At 35.6% G+C, this 21,077-nt stretch overlaps 2 protein-coding genes across 2 annotated transcripts in view; both read right to left on the reverse strand.

Moving 5' to 3' along the window:
- LOC137388383 (uncharacterized) overlaps nt 1-21,077 on the reverse strand; it is a 95,040-nt gene that overhangs the window by 48,908 nt on the left and 25,055 nt on the right. Inside the window, exon 14 of the mRNA XM_068074868.1 lies at nt 14,183-14,329. Within this exon, the coding sequence (XP_067930969.1) occupies nt 14,183-14,329 (147 nt within the window). The remainder of the gene's footprint in view (nt 1-14,182; nt 14,330-21,077) is intronic.
- On the reverse strand, nt 5,197-9,274 carry LOC137387173 (achacin-like). Its single transcript, XM_068073499.1, has 3 exons — nt 9,038-9,274; nt 6,262-7,274; nt 5,197-5,758 (listed from the first exon to the last, which is right to left on the reverse strand). Exons 1-3 carry the CDS (start codon nt 9,229-9,231, stop codon nt 5,448-5,450), a joined length of 1,518 nt encoding a protein of 505 aa, XP_067929600.1. The 5' UTR covers nt 9,232-9,274; the 3' UTR covers nt 5,197-5,447.

Raw genomic sequence — 21,077 nt, forward strand, 5'->3', positions numbered from 1 at the left:
TCGCTTTAAGCATTTGATTCACAAGTAGCAAATTTCTTTATTAGCATGTGAAATAGAGAGTGCAAGAGAGTGTGCTAGTTTTGTATATACAGAAGCTCAACGGTGAAGCTAGACACTCTAGATTAATTGTCAACATTTTGATGAGATTCTATTTAGTGTCTCACAATAGACAAAGTGCAAGGATTCGATGACATGAGACAAAATCTCTATTGGAAGGAGCTATAAATCAAATACCATAAAACCTCTATATGAACCCCATGTCACCAGTACCCTGGAACTCTAGCGTGCTGTGAGAGCCCATCAGGTATGTCGATAAAGTGCAGATAATAAACGTCTAGGCAATTATTCTGATAGACAGAAGGCTGTCCATTTGTGTGGAGGGTTACAACGGTAGACCTACTAATTATACTTTATAATAGTTAATAGTATAGTTAATAGGTCTATGGCTACAACGCTGAGTGTCATGAATTAGAGTCAGGTATCATGTAACCTTTAACCTGGTTTAGGACAGACGAACAGACAGATACTGCGATTATTGTAGTAGCGATTGAAACAAAGTCTTTTAAACAATACAGGATTAGCTCTCTATATAGACTGTCCAGATGAGTAGGTTTTGAATGTGTTTAGATATGGCTGATCGTCCGTAGCTTTATTCATGCAATTACTAAAGGCTGGTTCACACTATTCCGCTGTAGCTCGGCGTTGATTCCACAACACCTGGGTGATTGTCGATGATAACGATGTTCCCCCTATCACAAACTCATCTGCGTTTCAATATAGTGTTCTCATTTGTCTTTTTAAATTTTTGCGATGAAACATCTTTGTTTTCGCATGAGTGAAATCGAATGCTAGACCCACAGCAATGGTCATAAACGGAAATAAATAAATCCCGCTACCGGTGACCGCGAATTGCTAGCGCCGAAATGGTTCACATTTGAAAGGCGGTCGTCGATGCTCGGCAAAATATCGGGAAAGTTTGACGGCTGCAAACTTTCCTGATATTGCACAAAGATGCCATGCCACAAAGATAGGGCATCCTATGGATGTCTCTCAGAAACTCTCTCAAATGAAGTCTGGGAACATTAACGTCATTAAAAGATAATCACCAACAAGGTTCCAGCTAACAAAGATAAACTATGGATGTTTAAATCATTGCTATCTTAACACAAAAGTCAAGACTAAAGCACACTAGAGGCAAAATGTGAAGCCTTGCAAGATGTCAAGTGTTAGTCTTGCAACAAACCCTTTGACAAAACACTGGAGGCGACAAATGACTGACTACTGCTGTTGATAATTTGACCAATGACAGTAGTCAAATGCAGTCTTTTTCTTAGTATTTTTTCTAAAATAAACTTTTTTGCCTATGACTTCCAAGCAAGGGAATTTGTGAAATGAAATTTTTAATATTATCCGTATAATTTAGTACTAGATTTTATTATTTTATTATCAAAATTCTTTATTCTAAATAACATAATGGCATTTTAGAACTGAGATTTGCTTACGAGTGAACCACTTGGTCTGGTGTGTTTTTGTTTTCGATCTAAAGCATTGTCTCCAATGATCAGCCAACAAATCATGGCAGAATTATTAAATAAATACACACAAATAAATTGGTTGCCCAGCAACATCCTTAGATTGCGACCAGAAGTTGACATGCTAACTATATCTTGCCGAAATATAGTGATAGTATCAAATTATCTTTTGGTGACAAAACAGCCAAAGGCAAAAGGCACAATTTCTTAAGTACTAATACAACATATTCCATCCGGAATATGACGATGTAAAATACTTTCTGCTTATTAAATCTTTTTCAAGATGATGACAATTTGTGGCTGCTCTTGAATAGCTGTAAGATAGCCACATCTCAATGTTATACTTAGGGGTCTTTGTGAGTTCAAAGTGTTTAAAGATCTTTGAAGTCATTGTAACTGATTTCACACATGAAAGTGCTCTTAAAGATGTACCGATTAAGGAGTAGACAATTGCTCATCTTTTACATGCAGCGTTCATCTAGACAAAGTAGTTTTTATGCAGAACTTTATTCACATATTATGTTAATATCAGCAAAGCATGGGCTTACCATGTCTTATTATTTTTTACAACTTATAAGATTTGTCGAACTGTTTCCAAAAAAATGCTGTCCTAGATTGGGCTACAGGCAACCTCACTATTTGATGTTGATCCCGTAATGGCGCTTATATAAGGCGAAAATATTCTTATACATAAGCAGACATTGCATTTTGTGCCAAAGTTAATTGAAACTATAAAAACTTCAGGGAAATCAAATATCCAAAAATGCAAACAATGAAAGTACAAACTTGAATTATATAAAAACCAATGCTAGTTTACCTTGGGCTCAGCAATGCATAAGTTTGAGCAAAATTGACTGATTGAAATACGATGTGTAGCTTAAAATAAACTTATTGCCATATATTTATTATCATTTAGATGTTTCATTTTTTATTTTTGTCAGTCATTTTACTTATAAATTGTTGCAAATGTGGTGTAATAAGAAATTTTAAATTGGAATATATTTTGTGTGTACAAACATAAATTATATAATAACAATTTTTCCCACGACCAAACAAGAGTGAAGCGATTGATTGGGAGATTTATGATAAATGCACATGTGCACACAACTCCCAAAAAATTATCCGTTAACGGCCGTCACCAAACCCTTGTAACGAAATCCTATCAACAAATTTAACTATTTTTCAGTAAAGTCGTTTAAGTATAATAATTATACAAAACGCATATAAACCTATTTAAATGTGTTACCAAGCCTTTGAAAGGTTAACGCAAATTCCTAAAACTAACCCATCTGTTCGGATTATACATAAATAGACAGATTAATTCTGCCAAAAATCGCCACAAAACGCTTGAACAGCTTGGTTTATTAATAGTTTCGACTAACCTACGAAACGCCAATAAAACCGTGTGATAGATAGTAGAACTCTTTAGCAGTGCGCAATTCAGCGCGAGAAAAACGTGCTCATTTCACCAGTCTATGGCATTGTTTAATTGCCTAAAAGGTTTGTGTACTGTTTTGAGACTGTTTGAGGCGTAGACCGATTTACAGGTACGAAAATGTGGTACACAGTTTATCAGCCTACGTTTTAGTCCAATTACCGAAGGTTTTTCAAATTATCTAGAACATCAGCCAGATTTCTTTACATCTTATCTACAAGGTAGGGCGTTACTACAACGCCCTTTTATGACAAGAATATTTCTTTATTTCACTCCAGTTTGCATAAAACTTCCAGACGCGTAAATGCCAACGCTTGCTTTCTGTTACATATCGCTGTCAAAACCATTCTACATTCACAACACAACCAACTTTCAAACTGTATATTACACATCAGCTTGCCGTTTAACTTTTAATATTGCATTTCAGAGATATAATAAACATATTTCTTTATTGTTGCTGTTAGTTAAATTACGTACAGTAGGTTAGGTCTACAGCTTGAATTAATATTTATTTTATTATTGTAAAACATAAGTTTGAGATAGTTAAATATTTATTTTATTAATATTTATTTCTGTTACATATCTGTTGTTGTCAAAACCGTTCTGCATTCAACACAACCAACTTTCAAACTGTATATTACAATATATTTTACTTTTAATATTGCATTTCAGAGATATAATAAACATATTTCATTATTGCTGTTGTTAGTTAAATTGCGTACAGTAGTTTAGGTCTACAGCTTGAATTAATATTCATTTTAACCAACAACCAACTTTCAAATTGTATATTACACGGCAGTTTGCCATTTTACTTTTAATATTGCATTTCAATATAATAAGAGATATAATAAACATATTTCATTATTGCTGTTGTAAGTTTTATTACTTACAGTAGTTTAGGTCTACAGCTTGAATTAATATTTATTTTATTGTTGTAAAACATAAGTTTGAGATAGTAGTAGATTAGGTCTGATTTTTATACAACCTTTTGTTTTGCATAATTGACCTTTTGAATTTCATTTCAAAACTATTTGGCAACTACTGTGGACATACAACCTCCCAGAACATTACGTCGTTGCCTTTTTAGAGTCTTGCTCCCTCAAATTTATTTTATATCATCTCAAACAAGTCTCATTTACATTATACTCTGTCAATTCCTGCTGAGAACTACTTTTTCAACAACCAACAGTACCCTTTCTTTTTTCCATTATTACTTTGGTCGTGGGCTGTATGACAGTGGAATTTCTAGTGGTAATTTACCGTTGAGCCATACGAATGCAAGGTAAAGCTTAGCAATGCATTGGTTTGAAGAAAAGTGACTGGTTGAAAAACAATGTGTAGCTTACCCTGATCTTTACTAATTACAGTTTAAATATACTCTATTTATTTACATATATATTTATTATCAGATTTATGTTTTAGTTTTAACATGTGTTAACCATTTTACTTTTATTTGCAAAAAGCAATGTAGTAAGAAATTTCAGATCAAGAACTTTTGGATAAGTTTTATGTTGGAATATAGTTTGTATGTAGAAGAAAATATTGGCTCAAATTTTAAGCTGCGTGTGGAACATTTGTATATATATAAATGGATGTTCGACTGACTGTTAATCAGAGTTTGAATTAGTTTCACAGATCTCGAACAATCAAATTGTATTAATAATCTAGTCATAAACGAAGAATATTTATTCCTCTACGTGATCACTCACATGAGTAGAATATTCTCACAACAGCATACCTATATCCAACTAGTTTTCAGAATATTAGATAGAACTGACTTAGACTACATAGTATACATATATTGGCACAAATACATATATACATCAGCAATGATTAGAGTTTCAAATACATTGAATCGTTTTAAATAATACATCCTTCGTTTTAGGTGCAGCTGCAATACGTGAAGTTGTTGCCTCTGGAACTTGCATTACTGGATATTCTTACTTCATCTGCATTTGGTAGGTCTTCATGATTTAGTTCGCTGTACTTCTACTATCTAATGCTTTATGCACTATCATATAAGGTTATTTATCATCATTTTTTTTAAAGTTAACCTTTGTAGGCCATCCTTAACATAACCATGTCAGACAATTAAACATACATAATACTTGCTTAAGTTCTGCGAGTCTAGCATTGCATTTCTGATCCAAAACCAAATATTTGTACTTTTAAATTTAAGGCAAACATCATTGGTACATAGAAACTATTGCAAAGTCATAGTCGTGTTAGTAGCTGCGATATAATATATTATACCAAACTGATGCAATATAGATAAAACATAATATGCTTATAGATTGTCAAATTTCATCTTGTAAAAATGGTTCATCGCTGTAAAAATTTATTTAACTGGTAACTAAGCCTTTGATGTTTTGCATCAATTCTACTAATATATTCCTCTAAATGTTCAACAAGGGTCGTAACATATTGGTACTTGAGGATGAGGCTAATTCTCATTGATTCTTTAAATTTTGCAAAACCAGCTACTTTGGCCAGAGGTTTCGAACACAAATTCCATCTACAAACGGCTCCAAACCAAAGTGGTTTGTGAGAATTCGTTCTGCTGTAAGCAATGGCATCTCTGTGAAACCGAGATTGACTCCTTTCTCATCCCAAGCGGGAAACAAATCACCAGTGATGTACATATCAGCATCTTCAAAAGGTTTAAGGCTGTCCCAATGCAGTTGGTTGCTATCGACTCCGCATTTGGGATAATAGGAGGTAGCGCCTTGTGTATCTGTTCCCCAAAACATTCTTGCAGCACACACAGGCTGGTCCTTAACATGAGGGCAGCCTGAAAATAAAAAAGCACAATTAAGACATACCTTGCCAACCATTAAGGTTTTAACTGCACAAGGAAAAGAGAAGAGCTTTCACCCTGGTTGAAAGTCGTAAAATAATATTATGAAAAAAAAAGTTGCATCAAGATGGCACCAGAATACAGCCTTGGTGCATGCTCTCTTCTGTAATCTTATTACTGCATTCAAAATCCACTTTGTAGCTCAGCTTGAATTCAAATCTCAGTTATTTGCTAAAACTTGCATATGATGAAAACTAATTGACTGCTTTTTGGCCTCAGCTTTACTAGCTTTACCTCAGCTTTGGCCCACTTTACCAGCAACTGCATAAAAGGTTCTGCAGTATCAGATTTACTTATTCTTTTTCAAGAACAGAAAAATTAACCCCCATTAAGCGAATGCAATGAAGTTTGACTCTAAATGAAAATAAAGAATGTCTAATTGTCAACCTTAAACTTTTAAATGAGCGAAGTTACCAAAGAAATAGAAACAAACTTACTCATGATTTTCTTTAATGCCTTATGAACATGGTCAACCAGAACTTTGCTTGGAACTAGTTCCCTGCGAACATCACCGGCTGTGCAAACAAACCTTTTGTTCGCTTCTATATCTAGATTTCGGTAGAGCTCCACATTTTCATAAGTATATGCTGCTACAAGAGTCGCGTATGACTTTGTTTGACCAGAATCCCCAAATATAACGCAGAGTTGGTTTGGCCAATCAGAAGTCACGTTGCCCTCAAAAACGCCTCCATCTTCCCACCATGCCCGCCGGTACGTGAGATAAATTTTGAAACTAGGCACCAGCTCAATTTTATTCATCATATGATTCAGCTTCTCTTGTCGACTCTCTTGGTGTTCCAGGCGAATACTTTGAAGCCCGGTGTGACTGCACGCAAATATGACCTTCTTGCATGAAACTTCATTTTTGGCCAGTTTTACAGAGAATAACCCTTCTTTTTCAGTGATAGACTTGACCTTCATTTCATGTTTAACATGCACAGTCGGGCAGGTACTAAGAGAAGAGGAGATAGCTCGTATTATTTGCTCATAGCCTCCATCTACCATTTTCACAACATCCCAATGCTTACAAAGCTGGTTAAGAAAAGATTCTGCAATTGAAAGAGGCCATCCACGGGGTGGAAATAAAGTCCTGGCGAGGTTATAAAGCTCCGAATTGTTAGTTTCAAGCAAATATTGCGCAATGCTAACATCTTGAGCGAGTTGTCCAGTCGATTGAACAATACTTGTGGAGTAATCACCATCTTCATTTACTTCAAGGCCAAATCCTTTGGGCTTGCCGAAATCTAGCCGGAATGCAGCAGACGCATGCTCCAATTCGCTGTCGGAGATCGAGAAGACATTTTTAACCTCGTCGATAGTTCTCAAGTGTTTGTTTCGTATGAAGTAGTTGAACACATTTTTCTCATCATCGACCTGAACCAAGGTCCTGCTTGATACCTCCAGATGCTTTAGCAGGCTGTCCAACAAAGGGTGGCAATCTGGACTGAATCTACAAAAAATATCTTTCGTTGGACACCTCGCTGTTGCTAAAACTACGAAATGTTGGTCGATCTATGCGTGATAGGTTTTGAGTACAATTTCAAAGTTTCAAGTTAATTGGATTACTAATTATCAAGAAATCGCCGAAATACTGAGGGCATCTTAAACTGGGCGAGAAATAAAAACTGGCTGCTGATATGACATTAGTTTCTCATGGCACACTGATCGAAATTCTTGGTAATGAAAGCCCAGAAATTGACAAAGCTAGAAAGTTTCTCATCAGCAGCAAGAGATTAACACTAAAACTAGTTAATCTATTCATAAAAATACACCATCTATAACCCACTGCAGTAATTATGTTTTTTTGGTTACCTTTAAAACATAACTTTTGCCAGAAGATGTGACATAAGAACTATTTTCTGTACTTGATTTGTTTTTTTCAAATAGACTTCTACAAGCTCGGAGATTCGAAATAATATTCAGTTCAACATTAATTGTAGGTAGTAATCTAAGTGCTTTCACGGTCAACGAAAGGTATAATACGGTCTGGGTTCAGATGAACTGCTAGCATATAGAAGACTAAGCTTCAACGTGTTAAATCAAGTCTTACCATAGTTTTCCCCAAACATAGTGTTGGAATTATTGCTTTAAATTGTAAAACAATAATTTTAGGTATGAAAGACAAGTTGGTAATTCAGAAATGAATCTTTAACTGTGTCAGAACCTTTTGACAAGTCTACAAATTACTTTTAGGACTAAAACCATTTTATTTATTGTAGTATTACATAAGAATATTTAGGACATCGAGGACTATTGCTTAATTTGAAAAATGAGTCTGACTTTACTATGACACTATTTCTTACTTAACCCTTTGAACCCTAACGGCCAGTTTTGCGGCATTCACATGGTTATGTTTACAAAAGCTGTTTCGAAGTTACAGCAGAAACCAATCAAATTAATTCTTGCACAGGATGTTAGATGAGAATTTTCACTTCCATTTGTAAGTTTTCAAATATCTTTACACAGTTCCTTCGTTTTAATAAGAAATTTTATTAGAACGATATCGCAAAAAATTGATACAACTCGTTTGTTGGTAAATCATGAATGATTTTGATGCAAATAGAGAATTTTATAATACTGATTATAACTTTCTAGTATATTTTAAGTCATGAAATGATGATAAACAAGTGCACAATGGATACAATGCTACTGTAAATGTTTTTCGAGTTTTATAAAATCGTACAAATTTTTATAGCCTTAGCCTGAATAATGGTGACGTACTATTTTTTTTCCCGTTTGATGACATTTGCTGCGGGTTGCCCGATTTTTTTTTACTAGTGTTTCACCAAATATCATTGTATAATGAGCAAGTTTAAAGATATCTAATAAAAGTTTAAAAACTCTGAATCATTGAACAGATTGCCCAGGGTTACTGACATGCATTGACAAAAACGGCCAGGGTTCAAAGGGTTAGACAACTGTGAGTATCTCATTTCTCTTCCGAGTAGTGGTGATGCATTCCCTTGCTGTCAAGGACCATCAACAACATACAAACTGTGTGCTGAACTTAAGGTAATGATCAACATATTACCAAACAGTATTTAGTAATATTGAACTTTATAATTGACACAAATACTACAGACTGAGTCTGACTGACAAGAATATGAAAGCATAGTTCTGTTATGAACAGAACCAATAAACCAAAACGAGAAACAGAAGAATTACTAGCAAAGTAAAACAATTGAGAAACATCTAGCAGTTTATTGATTTTACCTCATAGCTCCCAGGTCAGCGTTAAATCCTCCAGGCATCTCACAAGTTAGAAAGCGGCCACCCAACCTGTCAGTTGCCTCAAGCACCAAGATCTTGAGCTTGGTAGTGTTTCCTAGCCTCCATGCTGTATAGAGGCCCGAAATGCCTCCTCCGATTATAACAACATCGTAGTCTGCATCTCCACTACCTGCCATGCTTGCGTTAGAAGTAACACTGCGTTCCTACCGGTTACGATTCACTGGTTAAATAGGCTCCGACTATTACTAACCCTTGCCTCGTGTGCTTATGTTGAAATAGACGAGGGAAGCTATAACTGCACCCAGCATGAATCAGCAATATTGACCGGTAAGACAACCATTCCAAATCATTTAATTATGCGACCCTTGAGCAGTGGTAATGTTATTGCATGGCTATCAACAATCCTCACTGGCATGGAAGTTAGTATTCTCTATTACAGCTTCCGCATGTTAGTATTTGATACTAACAAAATCAGCAACATTTCAACTCGGTGTGAAATGGTCACCACTTGAGCTCTTTTGGTATGTCAGTAAATGAAAAGGTATTGCAAACACATCGTAATACTTTGGGTGGACAAAAATTTTTGAAATAAAATCCAAGCTGCAAAAATTCCTAAACATAGCAGCAGAGGTTGGCCAACTCCTGCAACGGCAAATTATTTGCAAATTTCTGTTCAAAGTATTACAACTGTTTTGCTAATATATTAAAACATTTACTCCTTCACACTAAATCAAACTTATGTTGGGTGGTTGTAACATATTCAAGAATCATATAGAATTATGTTTCACTTTCACGAAAGTCGAATAGAACAAAAAAAAGCTTAAAAAATATATTTCACTCTGACTCCAATAGACAAGTGTCTTTTACATTGAATAACTCTTTACTAAAATAATTATAAGTGTTTGCTGGTCATCTTCTGTTAACTTGACTGAGTAAACAAGCGACAAGTCGGCTGCCCTTTTCGAGAACGAGCTGGAGGTATTCACCGTTACTCTCAAAGTTTTGTAGATGACTACATTGAACTTCATAATCACTACTCGATAGATATCTCAATGCAAGATCGGATTTCCAGTACCTGGTAGAAATGCAGCTAAGACACTGTCATAGAAATCTGATTAAAGCGGTCCACAGGTCCACTGCAGTACCTTAAAAATCCTTACTGGCCCACTGCAGTGGCCAGTAAAAATTAATCATTTCAATTCATTCTTAAGCCTGGTTTCCATATGACAGCGCAATGGTCGTGCGCGGCCCAGTGATCGTGCGCAATGCTTTGCTTGGGCTGCGATGCAGTGTTTCCATATCGCACGTAGGCGCCTTGCTTGCATTGGACAGGGTGGATAATTTCCTTACTTTTTCGTACGGGAGACCGATTTCTTCGGAAAACAGCCCTCCGTTGTGACCTTGCGCTGTCATATGAAAACCAGGCTTACTCTTTCGTACGGGAGACCGATTTCTTCAGACAACAGCGCTCCGTTTGAATTGTAGGATAGGTTGAAAAGGTCGAGCGGTGTATTGTGGGATACATCATCACGCGCACCCGTCGCAAGGATCCATTCTTTTTGATCCTACATAGTAATGTTACATTTTATTTCAGATTTTAACATCTGAATAGATATTTGTTACTTTGTTGGCATAGGTACTGAATTACAACAATTAAAAACAGTTCTTCCACCACAATGTCCTGTTTTATGTGGTTTTTTCATAGTATGGTCACGAATTAATGGGTATTTAGTTATTTTATATAGGAAATAGTGCCTTGAGACACAGTAAATTGACATAGTAGCTCAGTCCCAGAACACATTAAACTCGTATGTAGAGCTAAGACTTTGCCGACTGATATATGCCCTTTAATAGAAAAGTCCATGCGTTTCTTGTCAATCTCGTCAATTAAATAAGGACTATCTGTCTTGACCAGAAGCCTGAGAACTCCATTAGAACCCTACTAAATTTTATCATCTGCACATGTGCAACTAAAGCCTATAAAAAGAACTAAATTAAATTATCGTCAGAAATGGCTGGGAATGAAAAGTCAACTGATGCTTGATTATTTCCAATTGGTGCGGTATTGCTGCAGCCTTCTACCCTAGGACACTTATGTATTCGCGGCATCTAACTTTCGCATTTTCGCGGTGTCATCCTCTCGCGAAAGTTTCATGTGCGAAACTAAACCATCATAACAAACGAGCGAAAAAGCGAAACTAAATAGCTTTGTTCATTGATACTGTATAATTGAATTTTATAACGACATTTATTTTAACGTTTTTAACGACCACTATAGCATCGTTAAAATATAAACCGACAAAATAATTTGACTGTCAAAATATATTACGTTATTATTTTGCAATTATTTAGGATTATTTTCCCATTAGGAATGATTTATAATGATAGGAATTTGATGTCAATGCACATGCATTAGTTAGCGTAATCGTTTGCTGGGGACATCAATCAATGCAGTGAGCACCGCGTGTTGAAAGAAAATAAGACACGTGCACTGACACTCGCAGTACTACACAAGCAGCATGGCTCTGGAAAGGTTTGGATTCACCACTGACACCTCTTCAATAACTTGTAATTTTTTGAGATTTGTTTTGTTTTAAGTGATGTGACTGACGAGACGTTTTTAAATTAAAATAGGCAAAACATGACCGCAGTTAATACGCTCAGAAAAAAAACATCTTTTCCTTTTGAGTGTTTTAACAAAGATCAATTTTGCGGATTTTATTTTAAGTTCATTCGGAGGCTTTTACGCTTTCGATGGGACACGGCCAAGCGGGTGATTGATAAAACTTAATCTTTTGCAAACCTTTATAAAAGTCGTTAACAAAATATTTTGCCTCTGATGATGATAATAATGATGCCTAAGAACTGCTAGAAGTTGATGTTTGTCTATATGGCTTGGAATGAAGTGACATTCTACAGCGATAAAAACCGCGTCCAAGGCCGTTGGGCAAATAACTTTTCGAATAAAGGATGTTGAGGTCGAGTTATCTGAAGGAATTTATCATTGCGTTGGAACTGACCAAACAAATCCGTTTGAGTCGAACTTGCGTTTGAGATGAAATGTTACATTTTATCTGAGGGCGAGTTTTTCGAGTTGGACTGTACTTACCGTAAAAAATTCCCAAAAGGTTGGGGCGGCTCAGCCGGCCAGCTGCCCCAGTGAAAACTGGCCTGTTGATAGTCCAATAAACAAATGGCAGCAAGCGATCAAATTGCATTATCGACCTTGCCCACACCATTCTACCTGCGGTTCACAATTACAAACTAGTCGCAAATTGAAATTTTTTTTATCGGTGAACGAACCTGAGGAATATAATTATGTTTGTTCCACTGCATTTATTTTCACATCACTATATTTTCGCACTCATCAGAGCTGCGAAATTAAGTTGCTTCGAAATTTTACTCTGTGAGCTACTCACGAAACTAAATACTAACGAAATATAAGTGTCCTAGGGTATATAACCCTTCTCTTTTCTATCATAAATTTTCTATTCCACAGAAGAACCCGTGTCAGTTCTGCATAGCTACCTTCAATTTGTCATGCTAACCATGACGGCAAAGAATGAAGAGAAGTAATTGAACTCATTGATACGAATGGACACCTGCTGCGAGTTGTCAAACTAAAAAGTTATATGTAAATGATGACTGGTCAAAACCATTACATACGTGAGTCAGCAGTTGAGCTGCGGATGCGGACAGCCCCTATGCTCTACACTCTACAGGCTGTTACTGAGCTGTGATATGATGGCACGTCACTAATCAAATTTAGACTTGTCTTAGCATGCCTGGCTACAAACCCTGCCAACTGTGCAGCTAGTATGCAAGTTACCTCATCTCACAGCTTCGATTGACACAACATCGTAGATTAAGACTTTCCCCTACATGTCACACTGCTAGTAGCTCCATGCGCCATAAAATACTGCATAGGAGTTGGTATTCATTAAAGACTGGTTCACACTATATCGCCCTTTGTCAGCGTTTTACTTTTGGCATTCATCACTGATTATGTGAACCGATTGCATCGACGAAGTAACGCGGACACATCAGGAAAGGTTGCAGCTGTCAAACTTTCCCGATATTTCGCCGACTGCCTTTCAAATGTGAACCATTACGGCAATGGTAATTCGCAGTCTCGAATAGCATGATTTATTTATATTCGTTTACGATAGTCGTTGCGAGACTAGTATTTAATCTCAGCATGCGAAAACAAAGAGGTTTCTTTGCGAACATTTAAAAAGAGAAATGGGAACACTCCATCACGGAGTGTTTCCTGATGCAAATGGGATAGGTTTATGATAGTGTGAACATCGTTATCATCGACGATCACCGAAGTATTGTGGCATCAACGCCGCGATACGGCGATATAGTGTGAGCCAGCCTTTAACAAAGTACGTATGGTGTAGAGAGCGTTTGCTTTGAAATGCACCATGTTCACGGTCTAAATAATTGTTGAGCGCTTTATTATTTTGCATGTCAAACATATGCCTAGCTGAATGCACCAAACGATGCATTCGATGCTCTCGACTAGCATCCTTGCAAGCATGAAGGTATAGAGATGATCAATCAGATTCATCTATGTAAAATGTCAAATTTAAATAGATGGTAATTTATTTGTTAGACTAGCGAAGACAGAACTGTCAAGACCTAGTGGCCTCAAGCGCTGAAGCTATGAACAACAGGGTTCAACTCCCAAAAACGTCACTGGCGATGACAGGAATGACATATAACCTCATATTGCTATTTGCAACTGGGCATGTATCCAGTCATTGATGTTCCCTTGTAACTGGACTCAGACATGGCCAGCCAAGATTACAGAGACATTGTATGTGCAAAGGTACTGTTAACAACACACACAGTCTCTGCAAAGCATACGTCATATGCTTTGTACGTCATATGTTTGTGCAATACTGCAATCTTTGCAGTATTGCACAAACCTGCACACATAAAGGAATAGTTCTAACTGCTATAGAGCTATGTAAAAAGTGTTCATGCTAGGGCAGTTATAGAGAGAGTGGCTAGCGACTTGCCTAAACCAACAAAACACGAATATTTTTGCGCTGTGATAAAACCATTGCAATTAAAGTTTCTGAATAAGTCTAATTTATTTCATACAAATAGAAAACTCACCTATCGAAATCCTCAGAAGGTTCCGGAACAGCCATGATGTTGATAGATTCTTCTGAGGCGGAATCACTGTTGAATAAACTTCCAGCGGAACTAAGAGTCTCTGACATGAGTTGCTTCCCCCTGAAGACCCAGTTACTGCTTGGTTCACTGCGGAGAAAATTAAATTTGATCTATATTACAGATTTTGAAAGATTTTCATCAAATCCAACAGCATTCTAAAGTTGATGATTTATCGTATGCTATCAGCTGATTGGTCGAGCAGGAAATAAAGTGTCAGTCTACCAAGATGAAAATAGGAGTTCGAATCCCCTATAATGCAATCTTTTTTCACCAACTTTGAACTGTGACTTCGGACAGGCTGACACGGCTCTTATTGTACATATCAGCACATGCTAGCTCGAGTGAGAAAAGGGAATTGCATTTGATCTGCTTTGATCATTTGTAAGTTGAACAAGTCCAAACTGCATGGTGCTAGATTTTTCTAACATGTTTTCAGCAGGCCGACAATAAGTTTTTGAAATGCATTGGCTGATCCAAACCTTGGCAAAACCTTTCCTATTGGGTAGTGTGTTTGGTTGATTCAAGAGTGAGTTTCATTAAAAATAAACTTGCACAAAATTTTAGCAGATTTTACCATAACTTATCGATATTTTTCTATCATATATTATTGTTTTTGATGTTTGAGGTGATCTCACTGCCAGGATGTTTCAAGATGAAAATTGACAAGACTTGATCGCGGTTAAAAGGCTCAGATAAAGCAAAAGTGCGATTATGACATCTATAGAACTTTGTAAAAAGACCGACAGAATAGAGACGATAGCCGATATTGTGATAGCCGATATCAACTACAGCAACGATAGCAACCAGTGACGATAGCAACCAGTGACGATAGCAACCAGTGACGATAGCAACCAGTGACGATAGCAACCAGTGACGATAGCAACCAGTGACGATAGCAACCAGTGACGATAGCAACCAGTGACGATAGCAACCAGTGACGATAGCAACCAGTGACATCATTTCGTACGCTTTTTTATTTTGAGAATTTTAACATCCTGACAGTCAAATCATCTCAAACATCAAAAACAATTGCAAATGATAGAAAAATATCGATACTTTCTGATAAAATCTACTGCAATTTTTGAACAAGTTCGTCTTCTATGGGTTACAAACCATCAGCAGACGAGGAAAGCACTTAAATAAAGTTATTAGCAGGTTGCCTTAGCAAGTTGTTCATTTTAATAGACCGATCAAAGAGTAACAGACTTTTTAGCAATTGAAATCAACATAAATGGAAATATGTCAGGCAGGCATGATCTGATAACTCCATAAGGAGCATCATAACTACCCTGCCAGCAAAAATCTAGCACTCGGCGCACATGCTCTTATGGTTGAGCAGCGTACGATGTCATATATCAGAGCTGTCTTTGTGAAACCATATTCATCAAAATCATACAAACCATAGAAATAAGCATCAATCATAGACTGCGTTCCAAGCATAATTAACTCATCATAATAGAAAAAAATTGCTCGCAAAAATTACAACTGCAACCACTGATCATCTCCCTAGCAACATTCAATTTGTTCTATATGAAATGATTTATGGCAGGTATAGAAATTTTTGCGAAATATTTTTTCCAATTGAACTTTGATTGGTTAGTTTTCCATAGACTTATATGAGCATAGCTCTGTTACCTCACTAGGCATGACCATTAGCATACATGTTACCTAAAAAGGAACTGGTTAGGTCATATTAGGTTTTATATTGGAGTAAACATTAAACACATTAATTTTTTGCAATTTCAAACATGAATACCATTTTGTTGGTATGGAACCATTTTGAGAGCTTTTCCAATTTATAAAATATGTGATGGTAACAAAAATCAAAAGAATACATTTACAAAGCAAACAGAATATCCAAAATTTTTAGGCTACTATGAAAAACTTATTCACTTGAAAACTGAAATGGAATTATATAATACACGTATAATATAATAATATATATAATTATTATATAACATTGTGTAATGTTATATATGACATTAAATAATAATATTATACATATATTATATAAAGCTGAATTATATAATATTATATAATACTATTACATAATTCAGCTTATTAGAGTAAGGCTATAACCGGCTAAGCTAATCACCATCTTTGGAAGTCAAGGAATAATTGGGCCAATGAGAGAGTAAAGATTGCTTGGTCAAAAAAACCAAGAAACAGGCAGACTATCAATAATAACAAATTCTAAAACGAATTCCTCAGAATATGGTTTCTTTATTAGACAAATTATATTATAATCAATTAAAATATAATAATAATTACAATACTATAATATAAATAAATATACAGTCAAACATGGATAACTCGCCCACGGATAGCTCGAACACATGGTTAACTCGAACAGTTTCTTTGGTCCGTTCCCACGTAATGATAAATTGCTTTAGATAACTCGACCTCAACTTTGTTAACTCGAACAGTTTTTTGCCCAACGGCGACCGAGACGGTTGTTATCACTTTAGAAAATCACTTTATTCCAAGTCATAGAGGTAAACCTCAACTTTTCGTAATTCATAGGTGTCGTTATTACCACCGTCGGCAAAATATTTTTGTCAATGACTTTTCTAAAGGTTTGGTGAAATTTGATTTATACCAAACATCCGCTTAGCGATCGCCTTTCGAAAGCATGGAAAAGTGAGGTGAACTTCACATAAACTTCAAGAAAAATCGGCAAAATTGATCTCGGCTAAAACGCTCAAAAGAAAAAGATGTCTTTTCTTCTGAGCATTTCAACAACGATCAAGTTTTGCCAATTTTAATCTAAAAAATGTCCTGGCAATAACATAACCTCAAACAACAAAACAATCTCAAGTGATAGAAAAATCTCCTATACTTTTTGATAAAAAAGTTTTAAACTTTACCTTAGAAGCATTTAATTTGAAACAAGCCATTTATGCTTTTGTTTCCTATTATAGTTTGTATATGTGCATGTATCTACTAATAAATAAATAAATACATGGACTTGTGACAGTGCTCTGATAACTTGAACACTCTGATAATTCGAACGCTTTTGCTCGGTCCCGTGAAGTTCGAGTTATCCATGTTTGACTGTAATTGCAATTAATTATATTAAATACTATAAATATGATAAAATAATATTATATAATAATATTCCTTATCATAACATAATAACTTTAATATTGTATAATAATATTATGTTATCATATTTATAATAACATTATAAAATATTACATTTACAACTTTTTTTATCCCACGACCAAACAAGAGCGAAGCGATTGATTGGGAGATTTATGATAAATGCACATGTGCACACAACTCCCGAAAAATTATCCGTTAACGGCTGTCACCAAACCTTCGCAACGAAATCCTATCAACAAATTTACCTATTTTTCAGTAAAGTCGTTTAAGTATAATAATGATACAAAACGCATATAAACTTATTTAAATATGTTACCAAGCCTTTGAAAGGTTACCGCAAATTCCTAAAACTAACCCATCTGATCGGATTATACACAAATAGACAGATTAATTTGGACGAAAATCGCCACAAAACGCTTGAAAAGCTTGGTTTAATAAAAATTAAGACCGGAAATTGAAACGCCGAGCGACAGAGAATAGAACGATAAAGTGGTGCACATTTCACGAAAAAATAACGTGCACATTTCACCAGTCTATAGCATTGTCGAAGGTTTCTGTAATTAACGTAGGAGTACTGAAATCGTTTCATTTTTGGCGATTTTAAAGTAACTGACATTTTAGACTCTTGAGTACTTCGGTATTCTAACTGATGTACAACGCAGTGTAAGTAAAGGAAATGACGATGATATTTTTTTCTAACGATTCTTATGAGATTTTAAGATTATGAGATTATACTTATGAGATTATAAAAACTATGACGTTTTTAAATGTAAACAAAATTGTGCATTGGTTTTATATTATTACTATATTAATAATATTGGTTATTCTAATAATATCAGTGCATTTTACTTCTAATATTGGCCAATATTGCATTTCTCCTATTGCAGGGGGAGAGATATAAACATATAATCTTTTCCTTTCATTATTGCTATTTGTTGTATATAATAACACCCACACCCAGTACATTACAGCTACCATTGCAGTTATCCTATTGCACTGCAGTGCCATTTGACTGCTAATATTGCATTTCTCAACCATCAGTACCCTTTCTTTTTTTCCAATATCTCTTTGGTCGTGGGCTGTATGACAGTGGAATTTCTAGTTTATTTTAATCACTTGTTTTTATACTGTATTGCGCATACATTTTTTTCAACGTCGAAAAATATTTCTGACGTAAAACGAGCTAAAAATTTCTAATTGGCACAATTATTGTAAGACTTCCAAAGATGGCAACTAGCGCTGGTGGCTAAAGATGGCAACTAGCGCAGGTGGCTAAAGATGGCAACTAGCGCAGGTGGCTAAAGTGTCAGTCTGATAAGTGGAATGTCACGGCTCCTAGCTGCATATTGGTCAACATTTTTGTCGTCTCATTAATTGCATGTATGGAATTTTATGTCGACATAAATTCGGCGTATACAAAACATATATCTATATTATTACCAATACCATTCGGTTTGTAAACACACAAGTGTGTTAAGTTAAGTTTGTCTATTGGCATTGTCGGGTGCCACCAATATATATCAACAATGTTACTGAATCTCATTGCTTGCCCTAAATACAAAAAGTACTGCGCTATTTGTAAATTACTAAATAAAGGCTGCTTGGTGAAGTATTTCAAAAGAATTCAACATAGTTCAGTAATAATGTTATAAAACAAAAACTGTTATTTCACAACACAACATCACGAGTTTTGTTACAAAATCTCAGACGCCATGCTGACCCAAGTGGTGCTGAAACCACTAATAAAAGCATTTATCAAGTAAAAACTCCACCTTAGATACTCCTGCACTTATCATAGGAGAAGCCGACTCCCCAATGTATCTATTAGACAGTAAGGTAGGTAGATAGTTATTATAGTTTGAACCTTTGCGTAAACCAAAGTTTTTTTAAAAGCAGTGGAAAGTAGCAACACATTACGTGGCAGATAGTTGGAATATACGAGAACCAATGATAGTAAGAGCACAGCAAGAAGAGAACTTCTAGTTCTAACATAAATCCTTACCTCAGCCAGCCCCGAGGCCTGAGAAACAGTGCAATATTAGCTTTACATAAAATGCAGTTCTTAGGCTAGCTCTAGAATTGAGCATTAAAGGTTGACTTGCAACAAAATTCACATTACAGTTATTTGGTATCAAAAGATTCACCATATCTTACTCTCCTGTGTTGTAGATGCAAAATATGTAGAAATGTGATTACAAGCTCTTAAAATCTAAAAAACGAACAGTTCACCGCAGCCATCACCAAAATGCCGTAGATTGAAATCCCTTTCCAAAACGGCTCAAATGAGATGGAGTTGAACACGATAGCTTCTGTTTACACTTTCATGCAACCTCATTTGTCGAAATATTTTCACAAATAAAATTCACGCATTCAAAAAACCATGTATATTGTCCTCACGCGTCTGTTTCATCATCGTTGTAATGCTGTCACTTTGAGAACTGATATCTCAAAACCTGCCGTGAAAATTTATTTAATTTTGTAACCTTAGCTCGAAGGAGTACATATCATCCACTGATAAAAATGACGAGCACATTGGTCACCTGTGATAGCCGCAAAATGCTGCAGAAATTATTCGCGCAGTTTGGCAGGAAGTATGGGTCACATGATCAGATTATGACTAGACGATTAGACCAAGCCGAAACAAAACTGTAAAGTAGCGAGCATCTATATTTGATACGGGCTTTTCTGTAGAGCCCGAAGTGTTTGTCATAAAATAGTGCTATGAGACGTTTTATATTGAGCCTGTTATTGGCCTTTAATTTCACGTGATAACAGCACGTGTCAAAACAATAACCAAAATGTTTGAGAATGGCATCGAAAAAGAGATTCCAAACTACGACGTTTTCGTGATGGCTGCGCTTAAAATAACCAAACAACTGCGATACCAAATAACTGTAATGTGAATTTTGTTGCAAGTAAACCTTTAACAATGTATTTCTTAAATATTGCTATAAAAGGTAAACTTACACAAAATTTTTGTAGATTTTATCATAATGCATTGATCAGTATTTTTCTAACATTTGCGGTTGTTTTTAGTGTTCTGATAGCCAGGATGTTTCAAGATTAAAATCAATAAAGCTTGATTGCGGTTAAAACACTCAGATCAAGTGAAAGTATGATTATGTCTATAGCTGCAAAGAGACTGAAAGAATAGAGACGTGTAACGCCTCAACTCAAACGATTAGCTGATATCAACTATAGCAATGATAGCAGCTAGTGATGTGATTTTGCACATATTTTTCTTCTGAGCATTTTAACTGTGATCAAGTTTTATTGATTTTAATTTTGAAACATCCTGGCAATCAGATCACCTCAAACATTAAAACAATCACAAATTATAGAAAAATACAAATATTTTCTGATGAAATCAAAAAGAAATTGTGCCATGTTCATCTTTAACCTACAGCAAACATTTATGTACGATTTATTGATTATCGAGTATTGATTATTGAGTATTGACTTATTGAGTATTGATTATTGAGTATTGACTTATTGAGTAAGGCCTCAAACAGTAAACAGCCTTAAGCCATTCAAGAGAAGAAACGACAATATTTCACACTTTGGGAGTCATGAACAAGGCAGATCCTTGTTGCAGTTTGGTAAACAAATTTCTATTTGTTCAACTTAAAAATTATTTGGCTCCTTTGAATGGGAAATTGTTTGTACAACAGTACAAGGTCAAACAGCTATGAGAAGTTGTACAATAAAACAAGGAGCAGTAACGAAGGAA

The sequence above is a fragment of the Watersipora subatra genome, chromosome 2 (assembly GCF_963576615.1).
Source record: "Watersipora subatra chromosome 2, tzWatSuba1.1, whole genome shotgun sequence".
NCBI lineage: Eukaryota > Metazoa > Bryozoa > Gymnolaemata > Cheilostomatida > Watersiporidae > Watersipora > Watersipora subatra.

Bases quoted from the DNA above. Each gene is read 5' to 3' on its own strand.
- LOC137387173 (XM_068073499.1), bottom strand. From the start codon at position 9,231: ATGGCAGGTAGTGGAGATGCAGACTACGATGTTGTTATAATCGGAGGA. The intron at 7,275-9,037 runs GTAAAATCAATA...TATTTTTTGTAG, and splicing joins GCTGACCTGGGAGCTATGAG to ATTCAGTCCAGATTGCCACC. The intron at 5,759-6,261 runs GTAAGTTTGTTT...TTTTATTTTCAG, and splicing joins GGCATTAAAGAAAATCATGA to GCTGCCCTCATGTTAAGGAC.